Source organism: Aptenodytes patagonicus, chromosome 4, assembly GCF_965638725.1.
Source record: "Aptenodytes patagonicus chromosome 4, bAptPat1.pri.cur, whole genome shotgun sequence".
NCBI lineage: Eukaryota > Metazoa > Chordata > Aves > Sphenisciformes > Spheniscidae > Aptenodytes > Aptenodytes patagonicus.
Window position 1 is genome coordinate 66,982,758 of NC_134952.1, and position 23,868 is coordinate 67,006,625.

At 44.3% G+C, this 23,868-nt stretch overlaps 1 protein-coding gene across 1 annotated transcript; it reads left to right on the forward strand.

Annotated features, from left to right (window-relative positions):
* Window positions 1-41: 41 nt before the first annotated feature.
* Window positions 42-23,856, forward strand: LOC143159751 (glycerol-3-phosphate acyltransferase 3). Its single transcript, XM_076337068.1, has 12 exons — window positions 42-217; window positions 10,897-10,969; window positions 16,245-16,515; window positions 17,018-17,092; window positions 17,591-17,680; window positions 17,856-17,949; window positions 18,349-18,464; window positions 19,962-20,017; window positions 20,497-20,582; window positions 21,129-21,257; window positions 21,740-21,819; window positions 22,688-23,856. Exons 1-12 carry the CDS (start codon window positions 74-76, stop codon window positions 22,812-22,814), a joined length of 1,341 nt encoding a protein of 446 aa, XP_076193183.1. The 5' UTR covers window positions 42-73; the 3' UTR covers window positions 22,815-23,856.
* Window positions 23,857-23,868: the final 12 nt, after the last annotated feature.

A 23,868-nucleotide genomic window follows, 5' to 3' on the forward strand; every position in this document is an offset into this window, starting at 1 on the left:
GGGGCTTTAGGGCGGCGGGTGGCAGCGCCCGCCCTCTCACTGCCGTCGGCGTTGTCGTCGGGCGCTGCCCGCGATGGAGGACGTGGGGTCGGTAGCGGTGCGGGTGGGCGCGGTGTGGCTAGCGCTGGTGCTCGCCCTCATCGTGGTGCCCTCGGCGCTGGGCGTCTCGCTGGGCATCTCCGAGGCCTACATGTGGGTCCTGGTGAAGACGCTGGAGGTAGGCGGGGGCCGCCGTCCCCTCAGCTCGGCGCCCTCCCTCACGCGCCGGGCCGCACCGCGCGGGGGGGTGGGGGCGGCCCGCGGGGCCTGTCCCGCCACCTCGGGGTACTCCAAAATGGCGCCCCCGGAGAGGTGTTACTCGGGGCCGGCGTAAGGCGGGGGGCACCCCGGGGGGGCCGGGCATGTCCCCCCTTCCCCCGGCCCGGACTGCTCCTCTCCGGCAGCGCCCTTTCTCCCAGTGGCGCCGGCGCGTTTGTGCCTCGTCCTGAGGAGGCCTGGCGGGCCCCACCGGCCGGACGCGGCTCCCACCGGCCGGAGGAAGCGTGACTGCTCCGCCGCCGCCTCCAGCCGTGCCCTGGGCGGTCGCGGGCCCCCGGCGCGGCCGGGAAGGCCCCGCGGGCGGGTGTGAGGATGGGGACGGCTTTTCCCGCCCCTGAGGCCCTGCCCAGGGCTGGGGAGCCTGGAGAAGCGTCTGTCACTCCGACCCGCCTTGGGGAGTGAGGGCAGTGGAGGAGAGGAGCTAGGTTATGTCCTGTCTGGCATTATCTGTGTCCATTTGTGGTTTTGGAGTTCAGGCCCTTAGGCAGAAACCTAAATCCGTATGAATTTAGTGGTTGTGCAGACTCTGGTATGTGCTCCTTGAACCTGCAGGAACGCGAAATAAACCTTGTTACCTAAGGCTGTACCATGTCCTGGGTGCGGTTGTCTCTGCTTGGTGTCAGCTGTTTCCCACCTGAAAGAAATGATGTGGGGTCATGCTCTTGGAGGAGGGTATAAATGTCTGGCAGCATGCCCAGCGTATGCGACGGCAAGTGCCAGGAGTGCTGATGCTCAGAGACACGGACTCCCATCTGAGTTGAGCATGTCCAGCACCTCAGTTGCCATCTTCCCCTAAATTCTCTGTGAAAGTGAGCTTCTTGCAAAGGAACTGCTTTCTGGACGGGACATAGTTCATATGTGTATGAAAACGCTCCCTCTGAGGCTCATAGTGGTGGTGAGGAAGAGTATTTTAAAATGGCTGATGGAAATGATCTGGTTTAAATCTTTATTATGCTTTTTCCAAGGAGGAGGGGAACGTAAACGAACAAAACAGTTGTAAGGAGGAAAAGTAAAATGATGCAATGCGCAGCCTGTGGCAATTCAGTATACATCAGTATGTGATTATGGGAAGTAGGTCTTGTCTAATTTTGTCTTGTTCTATGAGGTTTTCAGTCAAACCTTGCTCATGTACTTCAGTGCCTTCAAGATCCTTGGTACTTGGCTAATAAAAGTGGCATCTGTTAAATGCATCTTAAAATGTTTTAAGGCTTTTGGTGAGAATGAACTTGTTTGAAGTACTTTCTGGGGCTCTGAGTGGTATGAGGATAACTCTTAAGAGTAGAAGATGCAGTTGTTACTGGAAAAAAATTTTTGGATAGCAGAAGCTGAGGAGAGGTGAAGGTCACACTGGCCTGAGGGAGCAATCCAGATGGCCTAGTAAGATAGTCTTGTTTGGATGACTTGCCTTCACCTGTGATTAACCGCAATTTACATTCTTTATTCTGAGATCATTAATAATTATTTTTTAGTGTCATCAAATGTTGGGACAAGAAGTGACTCAAAATGTCTTGGGCAGAAGTATAGAGAAGCAGCTGACGGCACGTTGATGATGGTGACTTGTTAGGCTAAGACTAAGAGCTCTTCTGATGCCTAAGGGAGGAAATAATGACTTATTGTGAGAGTTGCCATTACTTTTGCATGAAATACTTTCTGGAGTTACATGCCATTCATTATATTAAAAATATATGATATTAATACATAATTATATGGTATATAAATATTAAATATACTTAAAAAAAAAGCCAATGACAAATTGGGAAGTCTTCTGAGAGGAGTCTGGTAAGTTGGACTTGCTGCAGGAGAGTGAAGAAGCTCAGTCCACCTAGGTAATCCACTTATCTCAACTTGGCCTTGCTTTGCCTGTGAATTCTTCATGCCCTCATCAGAATACCTGCATGGGGAGAATCCCTGAAAGTGTTTTGTTGTGAAATGTCTCCTGTTCCTTGGCTCACAAGTCTGTCTTGGTCAGCAGCCTGACAGAGACAGGCTGATAGTCTGCCAGCCAGTTCCAAGCAGCACCTGCAAGAGCCCCTGAAGATACATGTTGTCGCACCTGACTTCCCAGCCAAAAACCATGTTAACAATGGAGAGTGTTAAATATATAGCTGCTAGCTTTGTGCAGTTGCTCGGATGCCTGAAACTTCCTGGGCTGTTGAATTGGGTATGCAGGCTTTCTCCTGAGAAGCAGTGGTCTGTTTTGTCACTATGTGAGTCATAGGATGGTGCAGTCTCTGATAGCTGAGACCTTTTCCAGCACAGTGGTTAACTTAATGGCTTCCTTAAGCTTCCTCTTTGTCTTCCAGCCCTGGATCTCCCAGGCTGTCTCCCCTGTCACTTTGCAGGAGGATGGGCTCTTGGGCCTGCAGAGCGCTCAGTCAGGGTGACACTGCTGCTGATGCCTGTGTTACCTCTTGATGGGCTAGATCACAGGAACTGTCTCCAAAGTGGTGACTGTTTGTGCACCCCAGCTGAATACCAAGTTGCTCTCTGGCTTTGCCTGTTTATATCCCACAGGTTCGCGTAGGGGAGGACACTGTGACTATGTGGTTTGTTTCCTACACAGCATATATTGTCAGGTAATGTGCTTCATTAAAGCTAATCTGTTGTGAGTGCCCAAATTTGTTAACGTGGGCACCATAGTCCAGGACTAGGTAGATGGAGAGTCTACAGTTTGCTGTGGCACGTCTGCTGGTCCACTGTCATGTCAGATGAAACAAGGCATATAAAAATGAGTCTGGTGTTCAGTTGTCATCTAGGCTGTAGTATGGAGCGAGTTGAGGATGATACTGGACTTGTGCTTGAATTTTTTCCTGCCAGTAAAAACAAATGTGTTCCCACTTGTTTCAGGGGGGCAGAAGCTTGTTCCCAGTCCTGCAAGCATGGTCCAAGAAAAGGGAGGGGAAAAGCTCCTTTTAAGAACAAAGTGTTCTTGTACTTTGACTATCTGACATTACTGACAATGGAGATCAGTTCATGCACAATAGCTTTTTCTCTATGCTGGGCTGCCTCAGCAAGGCACATGCTTCTAACTGAAATGCAGTATGTACGGGTAGCAGTGTTGAGGATGTGCTTCTGCTGGGTTGTGTTGTGGGTTGCATTTGACCCTTAAGTACTGCACTAGGGACAACCAGCTTTATGTGGAGTATATATTATATAAGTATATTTTTTTTTTTCCTATGTGATAAGGGGAAAAAGAGCAGAAAAGCATGACCAGCTGTACTAATACCAGAGGAATGCAGTACAGCAGGCAGACTACTTGCTATTAGAAAACCTGCTTTCCCCATCACGTAGGTATTCCTTAAAATACATTAACTTGCTTCTGAATTGCCTTACCAAACTAAGCAAACTTTTAGGAAACTGCTCACTTTCTTCTGCCTGTGGCTTCCCTTTCAGTGTTAACAGAAGTATCTCTGGCACATTAGCATTTTTTAAAAAATGTTGGATTACTGCTACAAAGGCATCTCCAGCAGCTGTTTGCTCCTATGAGGAGCTAGCCTGGGCTAGTCACGCTTGTGAAATCGCTTGCCACGGAAATCTTTCCTATAGCTGAAATGCTGGGCACTGCCTCTTGTGATCATCACAGCGCGCAGTATTTCTCCCTTTTTGTTTTTAAACATTGTCAGATAGCTTCCAGTTTTAAATTTAGTGTGTCTTTACCTCTTGGTCTCATTTTTCATGTTAGTCCGTTGCCTCTTTTATAAGCTCTACTATGAGTTGGGGTTGATAAGGCACCTGCAAGCATACCATTTGAGCTCTCTTGCCAAGCAGTGGAGAAATCCAGCCTTTCAGAAAGTGATTTATCTTTCATTAAGGCACATAGAGCAGCCAGTACTACAGAGCAATCTGTTTCTATCAGTTTGTAGAAAATCTGGAGGACTAGTTTAGACTGTATGCCTATATATTTGGCAGTAGCGATGAGCCCCGTGAGTGATGATCTCTGCTTGACAGGGTGCAACTTACCTTGTTATGAACTAATTCCAATAGTCTGGGTTTTTTTTTTCCAGTCTGCTGTTTTCTTTAGGGTGCGCCTAGCTCCCTGAGACAGTGGGGTTGACTTGTGAGCAGCACTTGTACAGACTGCCCTGCTTGCTCTTTCTAATGGGAAAACATTTCTTGTATTTTTAAACTGTATGGTGTGTGTTACTTGTGAAATACTAAGAAACGAGCTAGCCTGAGGGAAGTGAAGTTATTAGGTCACACTTGTGTTAAGAAACAGCCCGGCTATAAACTAACATCATCTTATTGTGTATTTTGGGCTAATGGTTTGTTGATGGCTGCAAGCACTTCAATGCACCGCCTTCCCCCCCCCCCCCCCCCCCCGCCCCGATCTCTCGAGGCTCTTTGATTGTGGGGCTTGCAGTTAGCAGAGAAAGCATTTCTTGGGTGGTTGGTTTTGCCGGTTGTGCTGTAATGCACGACAGATGCTTGAAGTCTTAGGTGTTTTTCACGTCCTGATCCATCTGGGTTTAATAGCAGCCCCTTGTAACAGAAGCAATTTCTAATAGCTTATTATGCTGCCCTGCAGGGAATGTGCTTTTGCTAAAGAGTGTAACATTATTCAGTAGCTAGGAGGTGAAGCCAAAGGTACTTGCATTGCAGATGACCCTGGCAATGTGAATGGACCTAAACTTGAGAATAGTATACCTGTGGGGGGGAAAAAGGACCTTTCAGTGTCTGTGGTCAAACTGTAGGTTGTGGCTGTGCAGGGTAGGTGGGATGGGCTGTTATGTTCTGTCCCAAGTATGCCAGGCTGCAGTTTCTTCCCATGAACCACTATCAGGATTGCATGTGGTGCTGGGTATAAGGGTGGGGAAGGGAAAAGGAAAATGTGTAAGCTTTTAAATAGGTGAATCATTGTGGGTTTTTGCCTGTTTCCTCTTTAACTCACTGGTCTCTGAAGCAAGCTTTGCTGACTAATGTCGTTGCGCAGTGTCAATGAAGGCCTCTGTGTAATTGGTATCCTGCAAGGACTGCCGGGCAGAGGAGAAACAGAGCTCTGAAGTGAGAGAGTAACTCCGAAGGCTGCCAGCTCAGATGTTAACAAGAAGCATGTCTTGGAGATGTGCCTGATGTGAATGATGCACCCTTGTTTACAGGGCTTGGACTGGCTTTCGGAATAGTATTTTAGCAAATCTGCTGCATAATCTTGAAGTAAATCCCTGGGCTGTATTAACCTAGACCCCAGTCCTATGAAGGCCATTATGCATGTTTTCCACAGATTCAATAATGAAGGCTTCTTGCACATAGTAAGGCTGGCAGAGCTGTGTGTTACCCTCTGCTGGGGTTGCATCACTAATTAATGCAGCATCTTTCTGGTCAACAACTCTGATCTGAAACTGCTGTCAATTTCACAGCATGTTGAACACTGGGATTTCTGATACTGTTGATAAGCAAATGCTGTTAAAGTAACAGCAGTTGTATTCAGAGTTTACCTTACAGTAACAGTTTGAAGCTGGTGTAAAAGAAGCTGCTTGGTATTTCTGTTGCTGATGCCCTTGGTGTTTTCCTGTAAAGCTGGACCCTTTGTTCTTTGGATACCTGTCCACCAGGAAGGACTTGCTATGAAGGTGCTATGAAATCTTCGTTACTGAGGTTTGGAGAGCTTCCAAGGAGGAGCGTTCACCTAAACTAGCATATAAACTTTTGCTCTGAACATGACCTGGCAGTGCCTATAAATAGGGGTGTACCAGTGATCTAACTCCTTATGACTGCACACTTCAGTCATTGTCAGTAATTCTCCCTTCTGAATAATCATCAGGCATTGCTATTAAGCCAGAGGTGATACGAAGGTGATAAACGGGGTGAAAGGCAAGGCTCCGTCTGTTAGGGAAACAGTCCCTGAAGTGTTCCTAATGACTTGACTTGTGATTGATCCTAACGAAGTATCTCTAGATGTGCTTTCATGAAACAACACGTCAAGCTTGGCTTTGGAGATGAGATAGTTGCCTCTCTGGCAACTGTCTTATCTGGACATGAGTTTTTTTGACATCTCTTGTAAATAATGTGTGAGTCTTGCCTCTGAGGTCTAACTGGATCTTTCTCAAATACTGCATAGGTCCTGTATATGTGGGAATTGCTTAATGATGCATAAGTGAAATTGATCTTTTGGCCATTTTGTATAGGCTGTTGGCTTGCTGTATGTTTGGTTTTTTTAAGGTGCTGATAAGTTAGAAGCCTTTCCTATGAGGATGAGGAGGGAAACCTTCTCAGGGAAAGGTTGATAATGTTTTTCTTGCCTAATGAAGTGTGGTATCTTCAGACTGTGCCTTGTGTGATTAAAGCATCCAAGCTACTTTGTCCTGAACAGCTGGAATACCAAAATTTCAAAATCAGACCTGTGGTGGTGGTTGTGTAGTTTCTGTGGTCATGCTGCTTTCTAACTTCATGTGTTAGTTCAGTGGGTAGCCCCAGCTGCAGAACTACTTTTAATCTGTTCAGGAGCCTGGTGTTTTATACTTACTCCCCAAAATTGCTTCAGGAATCCCTGCTAAAGACTTAGGTCTGCACCAGGGTACTCAAGACTGCCTGCTCAGCACCAGCTTGCAAGCTGGGAGAAGGCACTTAGATTTGTGTCCAATGTTACTGGTAAGTGATAAATTCAAAAGACCTGCCAGTCTGCTTTTTGCTCATCTCCCAAGTAGAATGGAGGCTATGGCTTATAATTGTTTCATGCTTTTTGATCTCTAATACACAAACATTATTTTCCCCTCTGTGGGATGGATCAGCTTACATTGTGATGACTTTGTAGCATAAAGCTGTTCTTTAGCATAGGAACCAGCTGAAACAGTGATGGATGGTGCAAATCCCTAGCTAGTAGGAAGGAAGGGAAATTGCTCATATTGCTGCATGTGGTGTCTCTTCTGTTTTCCAAACTGCGTATAAGCAAACTTTTCACTTGATCAAAGTTCAAATTTTGGCTTTCATAGTGCCTTTATTTCAGGTGCCTGAGAATAGGTGGAAGGATTAGATTAAGTAAAGTTAAGTAAAAATGTCTTGCTGCTTGGTTGCTGGAACGTGCCTAGTTTTTGGTAATATGGATTGAAGGATGAAGAAAGCTGACATAGAGGACTTAAAACTAGTTTGCTGTAGCACCTGGTAGACATGGGCCCTTATGAATGCCCAAAGGCTCCTGGCCAAGAGGGGAGCAAGGGAGGGAGCTGGTCTCCTCCTTGCTAGTTTTATGAAGCATGCTTAAATCCCGTGGGAGATCTGGCATCAAAAGTAAAACTGCCTCAACTATTGACTTGTGGAGCACAAGTCAGCTGTCCCCTGGAGTGCTCTGTGCAACCTTTGTACAAGGTGCCATGCTGGTGTCAAAGCTTGTGGCGGTGCTCCCATCTCTTGCGAAGGCTTGGGTAGAGGGCAAAGGGAACTACCTTCTCCAGTCTTCCTCTTTGTCCCTGTCCCCACCATCTCCCAGGTGAGGTACTGTAGCTTTCTGGACTTAGATGAACCTGTGGACCAAAGGTCAGACTACTTTGGAAGCAGGAATGTACTTTTCTGAATAGGGTAGATAAATGCATCTAAGCAGTAGAAACTTACTTGGGTTATATGACCGTGAAATTTCTGTCTGCTTTGGGAAGGGTCCACTGCCTCCTTTGCATAGCAAAGTGTCAAAAGATACTGCAGTACAGTATGATGTTACAAGTTTTTGAGCGTTACAAAGGCATGTCTCAATAGCCTGTGTCCTCATGGCTTGTGCTGAGGCTCAAATGTTTTGACACTGTCTAGCATGAACTTGTAACTGCAGGATTTCTGTAGCAAGAGCATTGTGAAGGGACTGTTGCGTGCTCTTTCTGAGCACTAAACAGAAACTCTTCTCCCAGGTTTTGCAAAGCAAAAGGTGGCAGTGCTAGGTTTTGATTACCTGTTTGAGAGGATTTGGAAGATGAAAACTTATTTTCTCAGCTAGTGTGTATGGCTGAGACCATTAGCCAAGTATATTCTTACTCTATGTAATAAGTGACTTACTTGCTTACGGATATTTTAATTCGTTGAATACAGTGGTTCAAGTCTGGTCAGAGAATGATTGCGTCAATGTATTTGCTGGTCTGCCTATACCCCCAAATGCATTTAGTAGAAGAAGTGTAGAAATGGAGGTATTGTGAATAGTTTCTTCCTTGAACAATGTTTTGTTTTGGTATTTCCCAAAACTTCTATGGCCATGACACTGCCAAGGATGATGTGTAGCCGTAAAGTACTGAGTTACTCCTACAGGTAAAATTAGTTCCTGGAACAGCTATTGTCTTGACAGCAGTAGAACTGAGAAAACAAGTTAATATATTGGCAGGCTAGGTTGTGATTCAGTGAGACCTGATATAGTAAGCAGTCCTGGCTGTTCCTGGGAAGTTATGTGGTGGAGGTAATGTCATGAGTCAGGATACTGACCTGTCAAAAGGGAACTGCATCCCCAAATGCCCCAACAGCTCTGTTGGAGGGGAGAGGTGGGAACTGCATGGTTTAGCATTGGTCTGGGTCCTTTCTGTGCAGACCAGCGAGGACCATCTGTATGCTGTTAAAACAAAGTATGCCTTTGATACTGCTTAAGGACTGGAGAGTAAGTTGTTAAGGTTTGAACAGGATATTATCCTGATCTTTTGATATGAGCTCGTTTCTGCCAGGTCACCTGTCTGTCTTGGAAATGCCTATTATAACAGTATTCCTAGAAATAGGATTAAGTCTCGTGGGGAGGAATTAATAAGCATAACGGGGAGTCACAAAGTCAGTCCTCTTTGGCTGAGCTTTCCATTCCTTCACAAAGCTGCCACGTGGGGAAAGGAAGAATCCAAGCCAGAAGGGCTACTCTGTCATCATGGGCAGGCTTTGGGGTGGCAAAGGGGTTGTAATTGTTAACCCAGTAAAAATGAAGCCTGACGTCAGAGGTAGAAGGGCTATTTAAAAACACGGTGTGAAACTGAGTCAGCTGAAGGTCAAGAAAGCCTTTTTGCCCGAGAACAGGTTAAACTGGCTCCAGCCCTATTGATTCACGAATTTGTCCAAGTAGTATATTCTTTATTTGCAGCGCGCTGGATGCACGGGGGATCTCTCCACCTATCGTGCATGCCCACAACAAAAGTTACATCTCATTTATACAATTGAGTAATGAATATTCTAATAATGCCTATACATATTCATTATCTAACCATGCCTATCCTCGCTCCTCATGCTAATTAGTTGCTAATTAGTTGCGTCTGCGCAGATCTTCCAAATAATTCTGGGCCGGGGTCGTTCCGGTGAAGGCTGATAGTCTTCCTCGTCCCCTTTCACCTAGTTGGCGCCAGGTTTCGCTGATCTTTGAATATATTGCTGACAGCTTGAAGGTCCTTTACACTTATCAGACCGTCTCATTATCCACCTTACAACAAACTGTTTTTATAGTTCCTGTGTCTTCTATCTTCAGAAGGTCAGGGTTCTTTATCTTTAGAGGGTCAGGATTAATTGGTATGCACAAACATCTGCTCTTTATCAAACACATGACAGAATATAAATGTAACACAAATTATCTACATATACATGACAGAGTAATGATTTACGTAAACACCTGGTTCACAATAATTGTCTAATTATTTGTCTAAATATATTTCTCTTGTCCTCCATCACTATCAGGGCTGAAAATGAGAGGAAGTCTGACACCCATGTGGTTCTGCCATGGGGGTTTGCAGGGAGCAGAGCTGCTGGGAACCTTTGACACTAGTTGGGGAGCAGAACTTACTTTATCACCTATTTCAATCTCATTCTTCCAGCCCATCCACTAGAAAAGAGCAGGTTAACCCCAGTGAACTGGCAGCTCTTCCCAAGGACAGGGGAATAGGCTCTCTGCAGCTGTACACTAGAGCCGATGATTTGGCCTGTTTCTCTGCTGCTCAGAGCTCTAAAATGCCAAGAAATGAGCAGTTGCAGAGTCAAGGGAAATTTCAGTTTTTTTCAGCTTGGAAAAATCCTGTGTGCAGTTCTCTTTGGACTGAGACTGAACTTAAATGAGACTTCCCATGACTGTAAATGCTGTTTTGGTTTTTAGCAGAGTTAGCTGTGTGCAGGCCTCAGTTTGACTTAACCCAGTTAGGACTTTTTTTTGCTTCAGTATGGTGAAACTACTCTGAAAGAAGACAAGCGGAGTTCTGATGTGTGTATTGGCTCTGTGACCATGTGTTGTCTAGCTCAGGGGCTGTTGTCTAGCTCAGCTCCCCGAGCTTCCCATGCAGCCACGACTCGGTGGCTGGTGTGCAAGTAGCAAGGCTGATGGAGGCCTATCACGCTCTTGGCAGCTGTGTATCTGAACTGGAACTGAAACATCTGTGAAGCACCGAGTTGGCTCTCTGAAGACTGGCAAGCAGACTTGGGAAGTACTGACTAGCACGGAGTGGTTTTTTTGATTATTAAATACACTGAGGCAGTGTTTCTTCAGAGGAACTGTGTATGGATTTGTGGACATATCTGAGGAAGATGGGTGATGATTACCTGGTGATGATACTCTTTGAATATCACAACCTGTCTTTGATTAACTGTTGCTTTTTAGGTGACTTTTTTCTTAAGTGAATACTACATTTGTGAAATTAATGTTTTCTTTCTCTTCAACAGTGGGCCACTATACGGATAGAAAAAGGTGTCAAAAAGCCACAGCCACAGATGCTAAAGACTCCTACTGCTAATGGTGAGAGCTCGGGGTAAAGTCAAATTGATAAGACTAATGTTCTAAAGTAGAAGAACTGAGTCCTTTTCAAATGGAGAAGTTAGATGTGTGCATGAAAGAACTGGAGAAGAGGTGGGGTGGTTACAAGCTGTTACATCTAACTGTTTTGCAATGCTACTGGCACAAGAACTGTTTCTGCAGAATGAAATGCTTCTTTTACTGGCTTGTGCTGAATGGTTGAAAAATCAGGGGATGAGGAAATGAAGGGTATGAAATAACATTAAGTTTAACAAAACAAAGTTGAGCTTAAGATGGAGACTGTCCTCAGTTGAGGGAAACTTTCGAGTTACAATATGAGCTTGATTTTTGTCTTGAAATCTGTCTTTAGGTTACTGCTTGCAGGGCTGCTGGCCAACTATCTCAGTCCTAACTAAGCATCAGAGTACACTTAATAATCTCTGAGGAGATGTGAGTGTTTAGTGGACAGCACTTTTCTTTCCCAAGCTGAGTACTTTTTCTGTTGTAGGACTGCTGGATGGAAGTGTGTGGTGTTATACTTGTTCCCTTTTTTCAGTCTGCTGCTATTCACTTTTTGCCCCCTGGAGTTATCTCAGTGTTTGCCAGACAAACTTCTTACACTCGTTATCTGTAGAAAGACAGCTGAAGAGTTGCTTAATTTCTTCCTTTAGCCTAATTTTGAAATTAGTTCTTTTACTATATCTTAACCCATACTGCGCATGTGTCATGGTAGGCTGTACTAGGTCAGAGTTGGCTGTAAGACTTTGGAGCTGTAAGCACAGTGAGAGTAGTCTGAGTTTGTCCAGGAAATAGGAGAAGGCTGAACAAGGCATTGCAGCCAGTGCTTGGTTTTCTCCTGGTTCCTGACTGCCTTGGTATTGCTATTGATTTGCTTGTTTTTGACAGCGTTTGACAGCAGTGTCAGCATTTTCTGTGTGCTCCCTCATTAGGCAGCATAGCTGGAAACAAGACCAGCTTGCCAGTTAGTAGACCAAGTCAATTGTTACTTGATTCTATGAATTAGCTCATGCGAACATGATACAGTAAAGGGGACTGAACTGCTGAACTGGTTGTGTGCGTTTCCTCTCCAAAGGAGTATCATTATCAATACTGTAAACACTGGTATTGTACTATTTGCAGGCCAGGCATGAAACAGGCTCTGATGGTAGCAGATCCAATTGTCAGTTAGCACCTGTAATAATAAATTGGAGGTACTGCACAGCAGTTCTTAAAACAGGTTAAAATTTGTGATTTATTTTTATTTGTGATTTAATTGCTGACTTTAAAGTGGCTGAGAAAAAGTATGTCCTGTATCACTCACCAGTGTCCTGAAAGTTGTGGGGTTTTTTGGGGTGGGGAGAAGGCAAGGTGAGTGATCCTTCCAAATAATGACAGTGCCCTGCTATCTGTTTCACAGGTTGTATCAGCAAGACACTCTTTTTCTTCCTGTATGGGTGATAGTGTCCCATCATGTCGGGGTCAGTGAGAGGGCAAGAGATTCAGCTGTGCTGCTCTAGCCACACAGTAGGAGCTCTTGTCTTCCTAGACATCTGATCATTCTGGCATGTAGCTTTTTCTTCTCTAGAAAAGAAAGGTAAAGGAAGAGAGGACCCAGCTAGTAGATCATGTTCTATGAGCTATCTTTCCATAAAACTACAAGTACCTATTCCCTCTGTATGTGTGACTGAGGGATGTATAGTGCTAATACGTGCTGTAGTTCAGAACCTGGACTAATCTGAGTGCACTCCACTGTCTGGAGTATTAGTGATAGTAAAAATGGCCTGAGGTAATTCATATAGATGATTGCATGCAGGCTATGTTCAAGTAGTCTTATGGATGGGGATACATGATTGCAATGGTGGCCTGAAGCACACTTTTTAATGTCCTTTTTATATTTGAAATTAAAATTAAAACCTTTCCCCACTGTAGGCAGCTCTTACTGCAGTAAGCTGGAGTCTAACTATTCCCTACTTGAGAAGGTATGGGGAGCAGGGGAGATGTGGAGTCTGTAGTGCCAAGCTGTGCTCTGTATATTGCTCTTGGGAGCTTTTTAAGCATAGGACTAACAGACCTGTGATTAGGAGTCTGGGTTCCTGTATGTTGATGAAAGTACTTGAGGGCCAGGGCAGGTGTAGGTCTAACAGTGCAGTATATAAGTTGGCATCCCCTGAGGTGACAGAACATGAGCAGATGGAGAGGCCCAGTTGCATTACACAATATTTACTGAGGGAGGAGAAATTCCCGGTGATAATGCATTATGGAGTAGCTGATTAAAACAGGGTAAAGGTAAGCGTCTATGTGTGTGTACGCATGTGTGTTAAGTGCTGAAGGGGAATGTGTAACACCTTTTCCATCTTTCCTGACCATCCAGTCCACACTAGGAGGTGTGTCAGGATGGGAGGGAGCATTGCAGATGCATGTGCAAGGGCAAGTTTTCCTGTTCCCAGGCAGAGCAAAAATGGTCCCCCCCAAAGACCTTAAAATCCAGTGTCCCTCAATATGAAAGACAAGAGGGAGCATGACTGAGGTGACACCACCTTTCTCTGCAGTACCAAATCCAGTGTATTTCACATCTGTTGGCAGAAATGGCAGCCAGTGCCCCTGCGTTGGTGGTATGATAAGGAATAGTCCCAAGAAAAATGTTGGCTGGTGTAGTTGCTGTGTGGGGAATTACCTGGTGCTGTCACTTCAAGGTCCCTCTGTGTTAGAGGGCAGTGTGTTTATGTGCCGGGCCCAGTGGTAGCTCTTGGCTGAGCAGATACTTGGAGGTTAGTCTATCTCATTGCAGCTGAATAATCAGCTCTCAGCTGTTAGTGTGGGTGTTGGCTGTGTCGAAAGGCAGTCCTCTTCAAGTTGGTGGGTTTAAAAAACACAAAAATGCTGTTAATTCAGAGTTTTGGAAGTGACATCCACTAAAAGAAAAGCTTATGCAAATAATGTGACTGTAAGTAGTGTCAAATTTGAGCCTGATATAATTAGCTGACTATGTGAGCTTGAAGGCTTGGGGCTTGTGCTGTGACACTGAGTAAAGCAGCGGCTATGGCTTTTTTGGTTGAGAGGGGTGTTTGCTGTACTTGTGCACAATGCTGCCTTTTAGCTGTCTTTGGCAAACTCAGCTCTGCCCATGGCCAAGGGATTAAAGGCCATTAGATGTTACTTCTGATTAAAAGAAGGCTAAATACATCATCTGAGCAGCATGTGTTTAATTCTGTTCATAATATCTTCAGGTGCTGCTGAGAATCTTGGCTTGGGGTAGCTTGTCCCAAGGCTGCAAGACAGCTTGTGCATGGGGGTGTTGTGTGATGATGACAGCACAGGCTGTGCTATCTCAGCTGTGCCAGCAGTGTGTTAAACTTGAACCCTGGGCTGGTTTCAGCCAAGAAGTAGGAGCCAGGAGAGCCAACTGCTTGGCTGATGCTGAACTGGGGACTGGATAAGGAGGAAGCATTCCCAGTTCTCCTGGGAACTGGAGAGAAGTGGTACTTGTGTGACGGGTGCTGGAGAGTTCCCCTGGCCAGTTTCTTGGCTACGACTTGCCTCCCACCCCAACAGCAGCACGGAGCAGACAGATTGGGCTGACTCGCCTACAGTCCTGGATGTTTCACAGCTTAGAGGTTTAAGGGGGTGACTGAGAGAAAAAATGAACCACAAACTAGAGCTCTGGTTTGGATTTAAAATATAACACAAGTATAGTCCATCCTGCTAAATGTTTGATGTGTTGTATGTTTGTTTAATTTAGATCCTGAAGGGCATGTGGGTGTTTGGGTGTGCCATATTAACAATTCATATTTATAGGCTAGTGATAGGACAATGCACTGAGATCGTCCACTGGTGGAATTGCAAGTTGTGGCTGCTGAGTTCAGAGCTGAAGGTGCTAATAGGTTTTGTTGCAGTGTGGCATCTCTTGCACATTGTTCTTTAGTGTTTACCTCGGTGACCTGTGGGATTTGTATCCTGGAGCTTCTTGTTTTATCCCGTATGTATGCTACAGTGCAATACAAAGATTTTGCATGCCACTTGTAATTTAAATGTTGTGTGTGATTTGCACAGCAAATATATTCACAGAGTTTTTCTGCTGGCAAGACTTCCTTGGGATGCAGATTTCCACGTGGGATGCATATTTGTGGGAAAGTGCCTAGTAGCTTAAAACAGTTGGGTGCTTCCTCCTTTCCCATTTTTTATCTCAACATGGAAGCACAGAGATTATGCAATTTGTCAGAGGGTGTCTGACAGAGTGGCAACCTGAACTTGGACCTCTGTAATCCTAGTTGAGTGTCTCAGGGGATGGTTGTTCTGGTTAAATGTTACTCTTGATTTCTTCAGTCATCAATTTCTGGAGCCAGACTTGCTTACCAGAAGGCCAGCTACTTGATCTTTATATTTAGCTTACACAATTTGTCGTTGCCTTTGAAAGCTGTGGTGAGAAATTGGGTCTTATCAGACCATAAGTATAAAAAACAAAAAAGGGGGAGGTGTAGGAATACTTGCTATTTGTACTGCAATTCTGAACTCTCCAGGTTTCTTTTCTATTGCTGGGCATTATGTGGGCAGAGTTCAACTGAAACACAACTGTTAGTGCTGAACTAAATTATATCAAGGCACCTTTAGGCACAACTTTTTGACATTCGTTTTTTGGAGGGTTTTTCTTTGATTTAAACTAAAATAAGTGTTGTCCTCTCTGTGCTTATAGAAAAGACTTGTGCTGTGAAGGGAGGGAGGTGCATTTTGTTCAAAGCTGATCCGTGCACAGATGTCGGGTAGCTGTTGTGGTCTGGGGCTTTGGCAGATAGCAGTAGAGCACGTCTCAGCTGAATGTGGCTGTGGGATGCCAGAATGTCTGACAAGAGACAGGCCTAGGGAACAGGGAAGCCTCCATGGAGGAGGCTGAATGTGCTTAAATACACAGAGCACCAGGAGAAGGGAATGGAAAGGCCAAGGTCTCACTTGATTTCCTCTGGAAGCATAAGATGGTGTTGGATAAAGTTGCCGAGTTGAGGGCTTGTCAGATGGTGGGAAAGGGTTTGCCTTCTTGCTTTACCTTCAGTAGGCAACAGAACTTGATATATTTGCTGCTCAAGGTGTTTATGTGAGGAAGGAGAGCTAGAACTGGCCTACTGAAGAGTATGCTGTGTTCAACTACCCATCTGATCTTGCTATCGTAGGAGGGGCTCTGTCAGTAAATTTGTCTCCTTGAGTAATGCAGAGCGGCAAGTGATTTGGAGGATGACTGTTACTGTGTAGAATTATTTCCTCATACGGTTACCTTCTCCTTCCCAAGGTATCATTGAAAGAGATGAAACGCCTATGGAGAAAGAAATTGCACGTCTGCATCAAGTGGACTTCGAATTCTCTGACATATTCTACTTCTGCAGAAAAGGGTTTGAGGCCATTGTGGAAGATGAAGTTACCCAAAGGTTTTCTTCCGAAGAGCTGGTCTCCTGGAATCTCCTCACAAGGACTAATGTCAACTTCCACTACATCAGCCTGAGGCTGACTGTTGTGTGGGTCATTGGGGTTATAGTGCGATACTGCTTCCTGCTGCCCCTACGGTAAGCTCATGGGTGCTGAGGGATTTTGTCAGTCTGGGAACACGTAAATGTGTGTTTTCTTGGGAAACATCATCTCAGCTTTTTTAACCCAAAAGCAGCATTAGCAGATACAGAAGATGAACTGGCTTAAACTCTCCTTTGAATGGTTAAGAAGCCATTCAGAACATTTTTATGTTGCCATTTACTGTGGAGAGTAGATTAGGGCTAGTGGTCATCTTTTCTGTGAATGCTTCCCCTAAGTCGTGTATTTGCAACATAAGTGTAAGTTTGGGCGAGCTCTAAAACTCCCTGACAATACATGCATTGGGGTATCTGAATCTGCTGCCTTTGCCAGACCATGATTTTGAGCAATGTGTCAGGGAATTACTGAGTTAGAGAACTGGGTATGTCAAGTATCTGAGGAATAATTGAATTCCTGCAATCCCTTTCCATTTTAAAGGGGAAAGTGATATTAAAATGAGCAAAACTACTTATTTTGATTTAATGTCTATTTTGTCTGTAGCTTTACCCTTGCTGCCATTGGGATTACCTCAATGATTGTGGGGACAACCATAGTAGGACAGCTGCCAAACAGCAGGTAGGTACTGTGTTTGAGGGACGAACTTGCCAAGTTGCATCAGTGCAAACAGCTCAAGATTAGGACTGGAGAGATTTTACATGTGATAGACTACTGATAGTCCATTCCACCCACAAACTTGTGGCCTTGCTTTTAGTGGCATTTTGAACTTGGGCTGAGGTTGGCTTCTTGGCACGCTTGGCACTGAGGTTGGTGGTTTCTGATGGGCTCCTCTTGCTGTCATGAGAGACTCAAAGGGAGTGTTGTAGGGAAGATAACGGTGCTGGGATAAAAAATACGCAGTGAGGAGATAACAGCATTGCCTAGGTAAGTGAGACCAAGAGTATGACGTGTCTTGGCTGAGCTGCTGTAGCAAGTGCGTGGTAGAGCTAGGAATATCCCTCTGCTCCAGAGTACCAGGAAAATTTCAGCCCTGAGTTGTGTTGAGTAGGCTGGAGAATATTGCATGTGTGTCTAGCTGCTTTCCAGAATCCTCCATATGCCTGTGATTTCTTTCAGTGTGAAAAACTATCTGAGTGAAGTGGTCCACCTCACGTGCTCCCGCATCCTTGTCAGAGCTCTGTCTGGTACTATCCATTACCATAACAAGTGAGTGAGCTGATGTTATGATAGCAAAAGTGTGTGTATACTTCTGTGTGTGTGAGTATCCCATTTGAAATGGGGCAGCTCTTTCCTGACTCACCTGGCAGCTTTATGGAACTGTTGTGTATGTAATGTGGTGCTTAGTGCACTAGTAGTCTAACAAAAAATTATGTAATTACAGGGAAAACAAACCTCAGAAAGGAGGAATTTGTGTTGCCAACCACACATCACCGATAGATGCGGTCATTTTGACAAATGATGGATGCTATGCAATGGTATGAGGAGATCCATGATGACCACAGCAGAGGGAGAGAGGCCAGGAAAGGGGAAGATTGCGGGGTATTGGTTGTGGAGTTCAGTACTTAACTTTCACAGTAGATATGTTAACTTGAGCACTAGTCAGTGGGGAAAAGTATAAATTGTGTTGAAGTTGGTCTACAAGTTAGCTGTCCTGGCAGTGTCAATGGCTCTTCATCTGGTGAAATACTTGAGGTACACTTCCATGCATGCGTCTAGATCCTTTCAAGTGAATGCATTTTAATAGTTTTTGTGGGCACTGCCCAATCCTGGTTTGCAGTCTCCAGTGTGTTTGGGTTTTTTTGAGGGGGTATGCAGAAGAGGAAGTTTTGCTTTTCAGGTGTCTCGTATGCTGATGTGCCTTATTGGGCTTGCAGGTTGGCCAGGTTCATGGTGGACTGATGGGAGTTATTCAGAGAGCCACAGTCAAGGCCTGTCCTCACGTCTGGTTTGAACGCTCGGAAATCAAAGACCGCCATCTAGTGACAAAAAGGTGAGGTGTGGGTTGGAGCGGGGAATTGCAGTGCTAGTGTAACTCCAGTACCTACTAGTGCCTGAGAGGCCATGCCCCGGTATGTAATCCCCGATGAGTCATTGAACAATCAAAGACCCAGATGAGGAATTAAAGCTTTGGAAAGACAGAAGCCCAAGAAGCTGATGAGGTTGCAATGGGAAACAGGGAGCTTAGAACCTTGGGATCTTGAGAGGGCAAAAGGCCGACTTGTGAAAGCATCATCTTTTAGCAGGAGCCGTATCTAGTTGTCTTATTCCAAATGATGACTGCTGCTTATAAATGCTAATCACAGGGATATGAGTTATCTGTAATTCCACGTTACTGTAGGCTGGAATAATGTGGGGTATTGCAAATAGGTAGATGTAGGTAGGAGTTGGAAGCAATCAGTATAGTAGTGGCTCAACAGCAGTTCTTGGTGTGAGTCGGAGGGGTGGTATGCAGCAAACTGGATCATTCAGAATGACCCAAATGTGCTTGCTTGTGTGGGCTTTGGTACAGTAGACTGATCAAAATGTCTGGTTCCCAGGTCACCAAGGAAGGCTTGAAAAGTTTATACAGGGTGAAACGGTTCAGACAGAAGGTTCTGGTAAGGTCTGGATTGCAGCAGACTGTCACAAAACATTTCATTTGGGTAGCCATCATCATAATAACTAATGGCTGATGAATTCAGATACACATTTTGAAAGGATGTGAAGATACTTCAAATTCTGGGATTTTCTGCTAAAGAGAAATACTGATGAAAAAATGAGTTTTCTGTGACACGAACTGTCTTGACTTCATTCGAAATTGTGAGCCACTAGAAATAACAAGCTTTGCTTGTTTGGGTGAGGGGCAAAAATGTGTCTAGTTAAAAAACTGAGCTGCTTACAAAGGCAGTTTTCTGCAGAATGTCACCAAAGGCATACCCATGAACACTGTTACAGTGATAAAATTTAGAAAGAATTTCTAAAGAACTTTTAGGTTAATTTTGACAGGTTAACTTCTTCACCACCTCATTGGCCTCTGTGCAGTGGGACAGCTTTGTCAAGTCATCCAAGCGCTGTTCAAGTAGTGTGAGCTGTAGGCGTTTAGGAGTCCTCTTTTTAAGAAATCTGCTGTTAAGTAAGCAGAGCCTGGATGGGCCACGGCACAAGACTTTTTTTTCTTATGTAGGCAATTTCTTGCAGGTTGAGTTGATGAGAGTTAATTGGACTGACTTAATGCATACATTTATTGGCTTCCTTGACAGTCATTAATAAAATAATATGAAGGAAAGAAAACAGGACGTTGCCTCAGTGTAATGCACCAGGGGCCTAAGGGATGGCTTGCACAAAGCTTCAGATTTGTCAGAAACAGAAAGGCAAGTACAAATTAGTGTCCATAAAAGGCTTTGGTTTCAAACAAATGTGTTATATGTAACGATATTTTTAATGCACCTGCCTGGGGAATGAAGAGTGGAAAGGAGCTATTTTGTAAGCTTTCCTTCTGCTTCCACAGACTCAGGGAACATGTGGTGGATAAGAGCAAGCTCCCGATCTTAATTTTTCCAGAAGGTAAGAAGCTGAACTGCTCCTTATCTCCATTCAGTGTAGATGTCATCCCTGTTCTCTTTTCATGGCTTCTGGTGCTCAAATGTGTCTTAACCTCTGGCTTAGATTTAATTAGGGCATTCCTATTTTTCATCTTTAATATTAGATTACACGAAGACAACACAATACTGTCCCTGGCTGTTGGGTCTCCTGGCAGAAGCTGTAGGCAGAAGAATGGGAAGATTTTCTTGTGCCCTGTGAATATCAATTCACTGTCCTACAGATCTAACCTCAGCCTTGTGCTTTGTCTCGCACATACCCTGGCTTCATTCAGGGAGTCAGTCACAAGACAAAGAGTGAAAGCAATCGGGGAGAGATGCTTAAATTACCCATAAAGGGCCTGCATTTGCTCCTCAGTGAGTGTAAGATCTGTATGTTGATGTGTTGCTGCTGAAATGTGGTAGGCTGTGTGAAGTAATGACTTCAGTTTCTCTTCTGGACAGGCACCTGCATAAACAATACATCTGTGATGATGTTCAAGAAGGGGAGCTTTGAAATAGGAGGGACAATCTATCCTGTTGCAATCAAAGTAAGTGGAAATAGCTGGCTGCTGAATTTCAAAGTTTGGGATCTGTTTTTGTCAGGGTGGTAGAAAGCTGTCTCAGTACAGCTCCTAATGAAAGCACAGTAGCTCTGGCAATTCGCTACGTGCTGTAGATGACTCCTGGAGTGTAAGCGGCTGAAATGAGAAAGTGAAGTCCTTCAGCCTATGGAGCCTGGCTGGTAGGACCTGGTGGGGTCAGCTTCTTCCTCTGGAAAGCTGGAAGGAAGGGAGGTCCAGCTAGTCCTTCCCAGTGCTGAAGGGAAGAGAAGCATGCAGCTTGCAGCAGACTTAGCTCTTTTGGCTGTTTAGGCAAATGGGTGACATCTGCTGCTGGTTCTGTCATGTAATCACAAGCAGCACTAATAAGCACAGGCTAATTTTTCTAAAGCCTCATTCTAAGCAAACATGTCAGTTGTGAATTTTCTCTGAACTCTGGCATATGACTGAAAGCATCCACCTCAGATCTGAGACAGGCTGTGATCATCTGTGGGGAAGGGGTTTTATTATTTGTTTTTTGTGATCCCTTTACAGTATGATCCTCAGTTTGGAGATGCGTTCTGGAACAGCAGCAAATACAACATTGTGAGCTATCTGCTGCGAATAATGACCAGCTGGGCCATTGTTTGTGATGTGTGGTACATGCCACCAATGGTTAGAAAGGTAATCTAGCATCTGGTTGACTGATAACTATTTAAGAACCTGGCTGTGTCTGCAAGTGCCTCTTTTTACTCTTTTTCCCCCAAACCCCTACCCACCCCGTGTCTCCAAATCAGAGTTTTATACTGAACTTCTGTTAATGTTGACCGATGTATGATTGGACTTAGCTTTTCCTAATGCAGCTTGGTACCATCAGCAGTGCATCAAATATGCAAAGGATAGCGGTAAATATACTGCTATTCACAGTAGCAATGCTGTTAATGTTCCATCCTGTTGGAGCAAAATTTTCCTCTAATTTCAACACTTCAGGGGAAAAATGAGTTAAATTATTATCACATTGGAACATCAGATTGTGTTGGCATGATAAGGGATGGATTGTTTGGCAGTGAACTAATTTGATGAGGCAGCAGATGAAAAGTGTTGTGGAAGTCTGTTTCAATTTGCTTCTCTCTGCTTTGATTATGTTGAATTTATGACCCTTGAAGGAAGGCGAAGATGCTGTTCAGTTTGCCAACAGAGTGAGGTCAGTCATTGCTCTCCAAGGAGGACTGACTGAACTTCCCTGGTGAGTGATGCCATCCTTGTTAGACTTCACGGACTATCTGTTGTTAGTTTGATTGAGAGGTGCTTCCTCCCTTAGCTTTGTGACAAATAACATTCAACATAACTTTATTCTACTCGGGAGAAAATGAGGGAGTAACTTCACATGCACATACGTGTATGTGAAACTAAAAATAAAAAAGATGCATGAAGTCTTTGGAGCATGTAGCTCTCATGCAGTGAGTTTCACCTAACGGCTTGATGCTTTTGAAGAGGGCCCCTTCACAGTTGTTTTCATGTTGAGACTCATGCTGAGATTAAGGAGCAGAAATGAAGTTACTTGGCAAAACTGATGAACAACAAAAAATAAAACATGGGGTTTGAGGCTTTCTGCTCCAACTTTCTCGTGTCCCACCTCAGTAAGTAGCAGCATAATGCCTAGATTTCATAGGACTGTATGAAACAAACTGGAGAGCAAGATTCTGATGAAGAGAACGGGCAAACGGATTCAACTATGAGGCCCAGCTGGCCCTCTGAATGATATAAGGCAAGAGACAACTATGGTGTTGCACAAGATTGCCTCTACAGTCTAGGGAAATAGCATCCCAGGTTGGCAAAGACTTCTATGGTAGGTGCAACCTGTTAGCAACATGACTAGCCTGCTTTAACAGGCTAAACTCAAAATTTGGACTGCATAAGCGTTATGGCCTAAGGTAAAGGTTTTAATAAACATGCTTAAACTTGGATGTTCTAGAAGTTCTGAAGAAAGCCTTCTTAATAATCTTTTAGGTTAAGACTCTAGACTTGACTAAGATCACTAACATAATACATAGTTTGATAACAATAGTGGTAACAATCATGATGGGTTACTTTCCTCTCTTGCTTTGTTCCAGGGATGGAGGTCTGAAAAGAGCGAAAGTCAAAGATACTTTCAAAGAAGAACAGCAGAAAAACTACAGCAAGATGCTAGTGAGAAATGGATCAATAGGAAGTCTGTCTACAGGAACAGAGTCAGACTGAATGGTTGTTCTTGAAAACTAATTTTGCACAACCAGCCTTAGCAGGAATGTTTTTAATTTGTGGTGGTGTTTTTTTGGGGTTTTTGGTGGTTTTTTTTTTTTTTAAAACTGGAGCAACAAAATCCCTCATCACGTGTATGCATATTCTCTGTATGGCTGGTGCAGAGCCTGCCAAGGGCAGTGTCTCTATCTCTCCCTTTTCACTCTTCCCACTCCCCTGCCCCTCCCAATCTTCATGTGATGATGCACTGCAGCTCCTGGTATTCTTTAGCTGAATGTGTGGAGAGTTAAGAGACAAAAGGAAAAAAGCACCACATTTTTTCCTGAGTTTGTAAGGTTGAAGGGAAGTACACTGAACAGATGTTGTCAGGACACTGGTGTGAAGATACCTCTTGTTCGTGGTACTTTGAAGCTTTAAACATAACAAAATTTTGTCTTTTTTCCTGTTGCTCACAGACTTTTAGTTGTAGATGACTTAAATAACATGTTTTAGGATGTTGTCAGAACTGTAAGATTGACTCTTTCGGTTAGCTTGCACCTGGATGTGCAAGGGGGGAAGGGAAGCAAGAGCTGCAGACCCTAAAGAATGGGAAAGGAGCTGCCCTGCCAAAGTCACAGTTCACGGACCACGAGGAATTTGGTGGCCTTATAACATGGTATTGCCTTTATTGAGAACTGCTACCTGAGGGAAGATAAGGGGCAAGTCCGCAATCTCCCTGTCCACTGCTACTGTCAAAATTGCATTCTTGAGATCTGGAGCTATAAAGGTAAGATACAGTAAGCAGCTGGATAACATAGGCTATGACAGATGAATTTTTATGAAGTGGGTTTTAAAGACTACCCTTTTGCAAAAATTGCTGCTTAAAGATCTCAAGAGAGCCACTCCAGAAACACATTTTGTGTTGAACTGGGCTAGCAATAGCTATCACAACTATAAACATAGGATCCATAAGTCACCTATGATACAATATGTGTCATGTTCAAATCTGCAATATATTGCTGTCTGAATGTAAAGAGAAATAAATTCTATATTTTTAATGGGTCTTGTGTGGCAT

Excerpts from the sequence above, each read along its gene's own strand:
- LOC143159751 (XM_076337068.1), top strand. The coding sequence starts at position 74 with ATGGAGGACGTGGGGTCGGTAGCGGTGCGGGTGGGCGCGGTGTGGCTA. Across the intron at positions 16,516-17,017 it reads TGCTTCCTGCTGCCCCTACG|CTTTACCCTTGCTGCCATTG; the intron begins GTAAGCTCATGG and ends TTTTGTCTGTAG. Across the intron at positions 20,583-21,128 it reads TCTATCCTGTTGCAATCAAA|TATGATCCTCAGTTTGGAGA; the intron begins GTAAGTGGAAAT and ends ATCCCTTTACAG.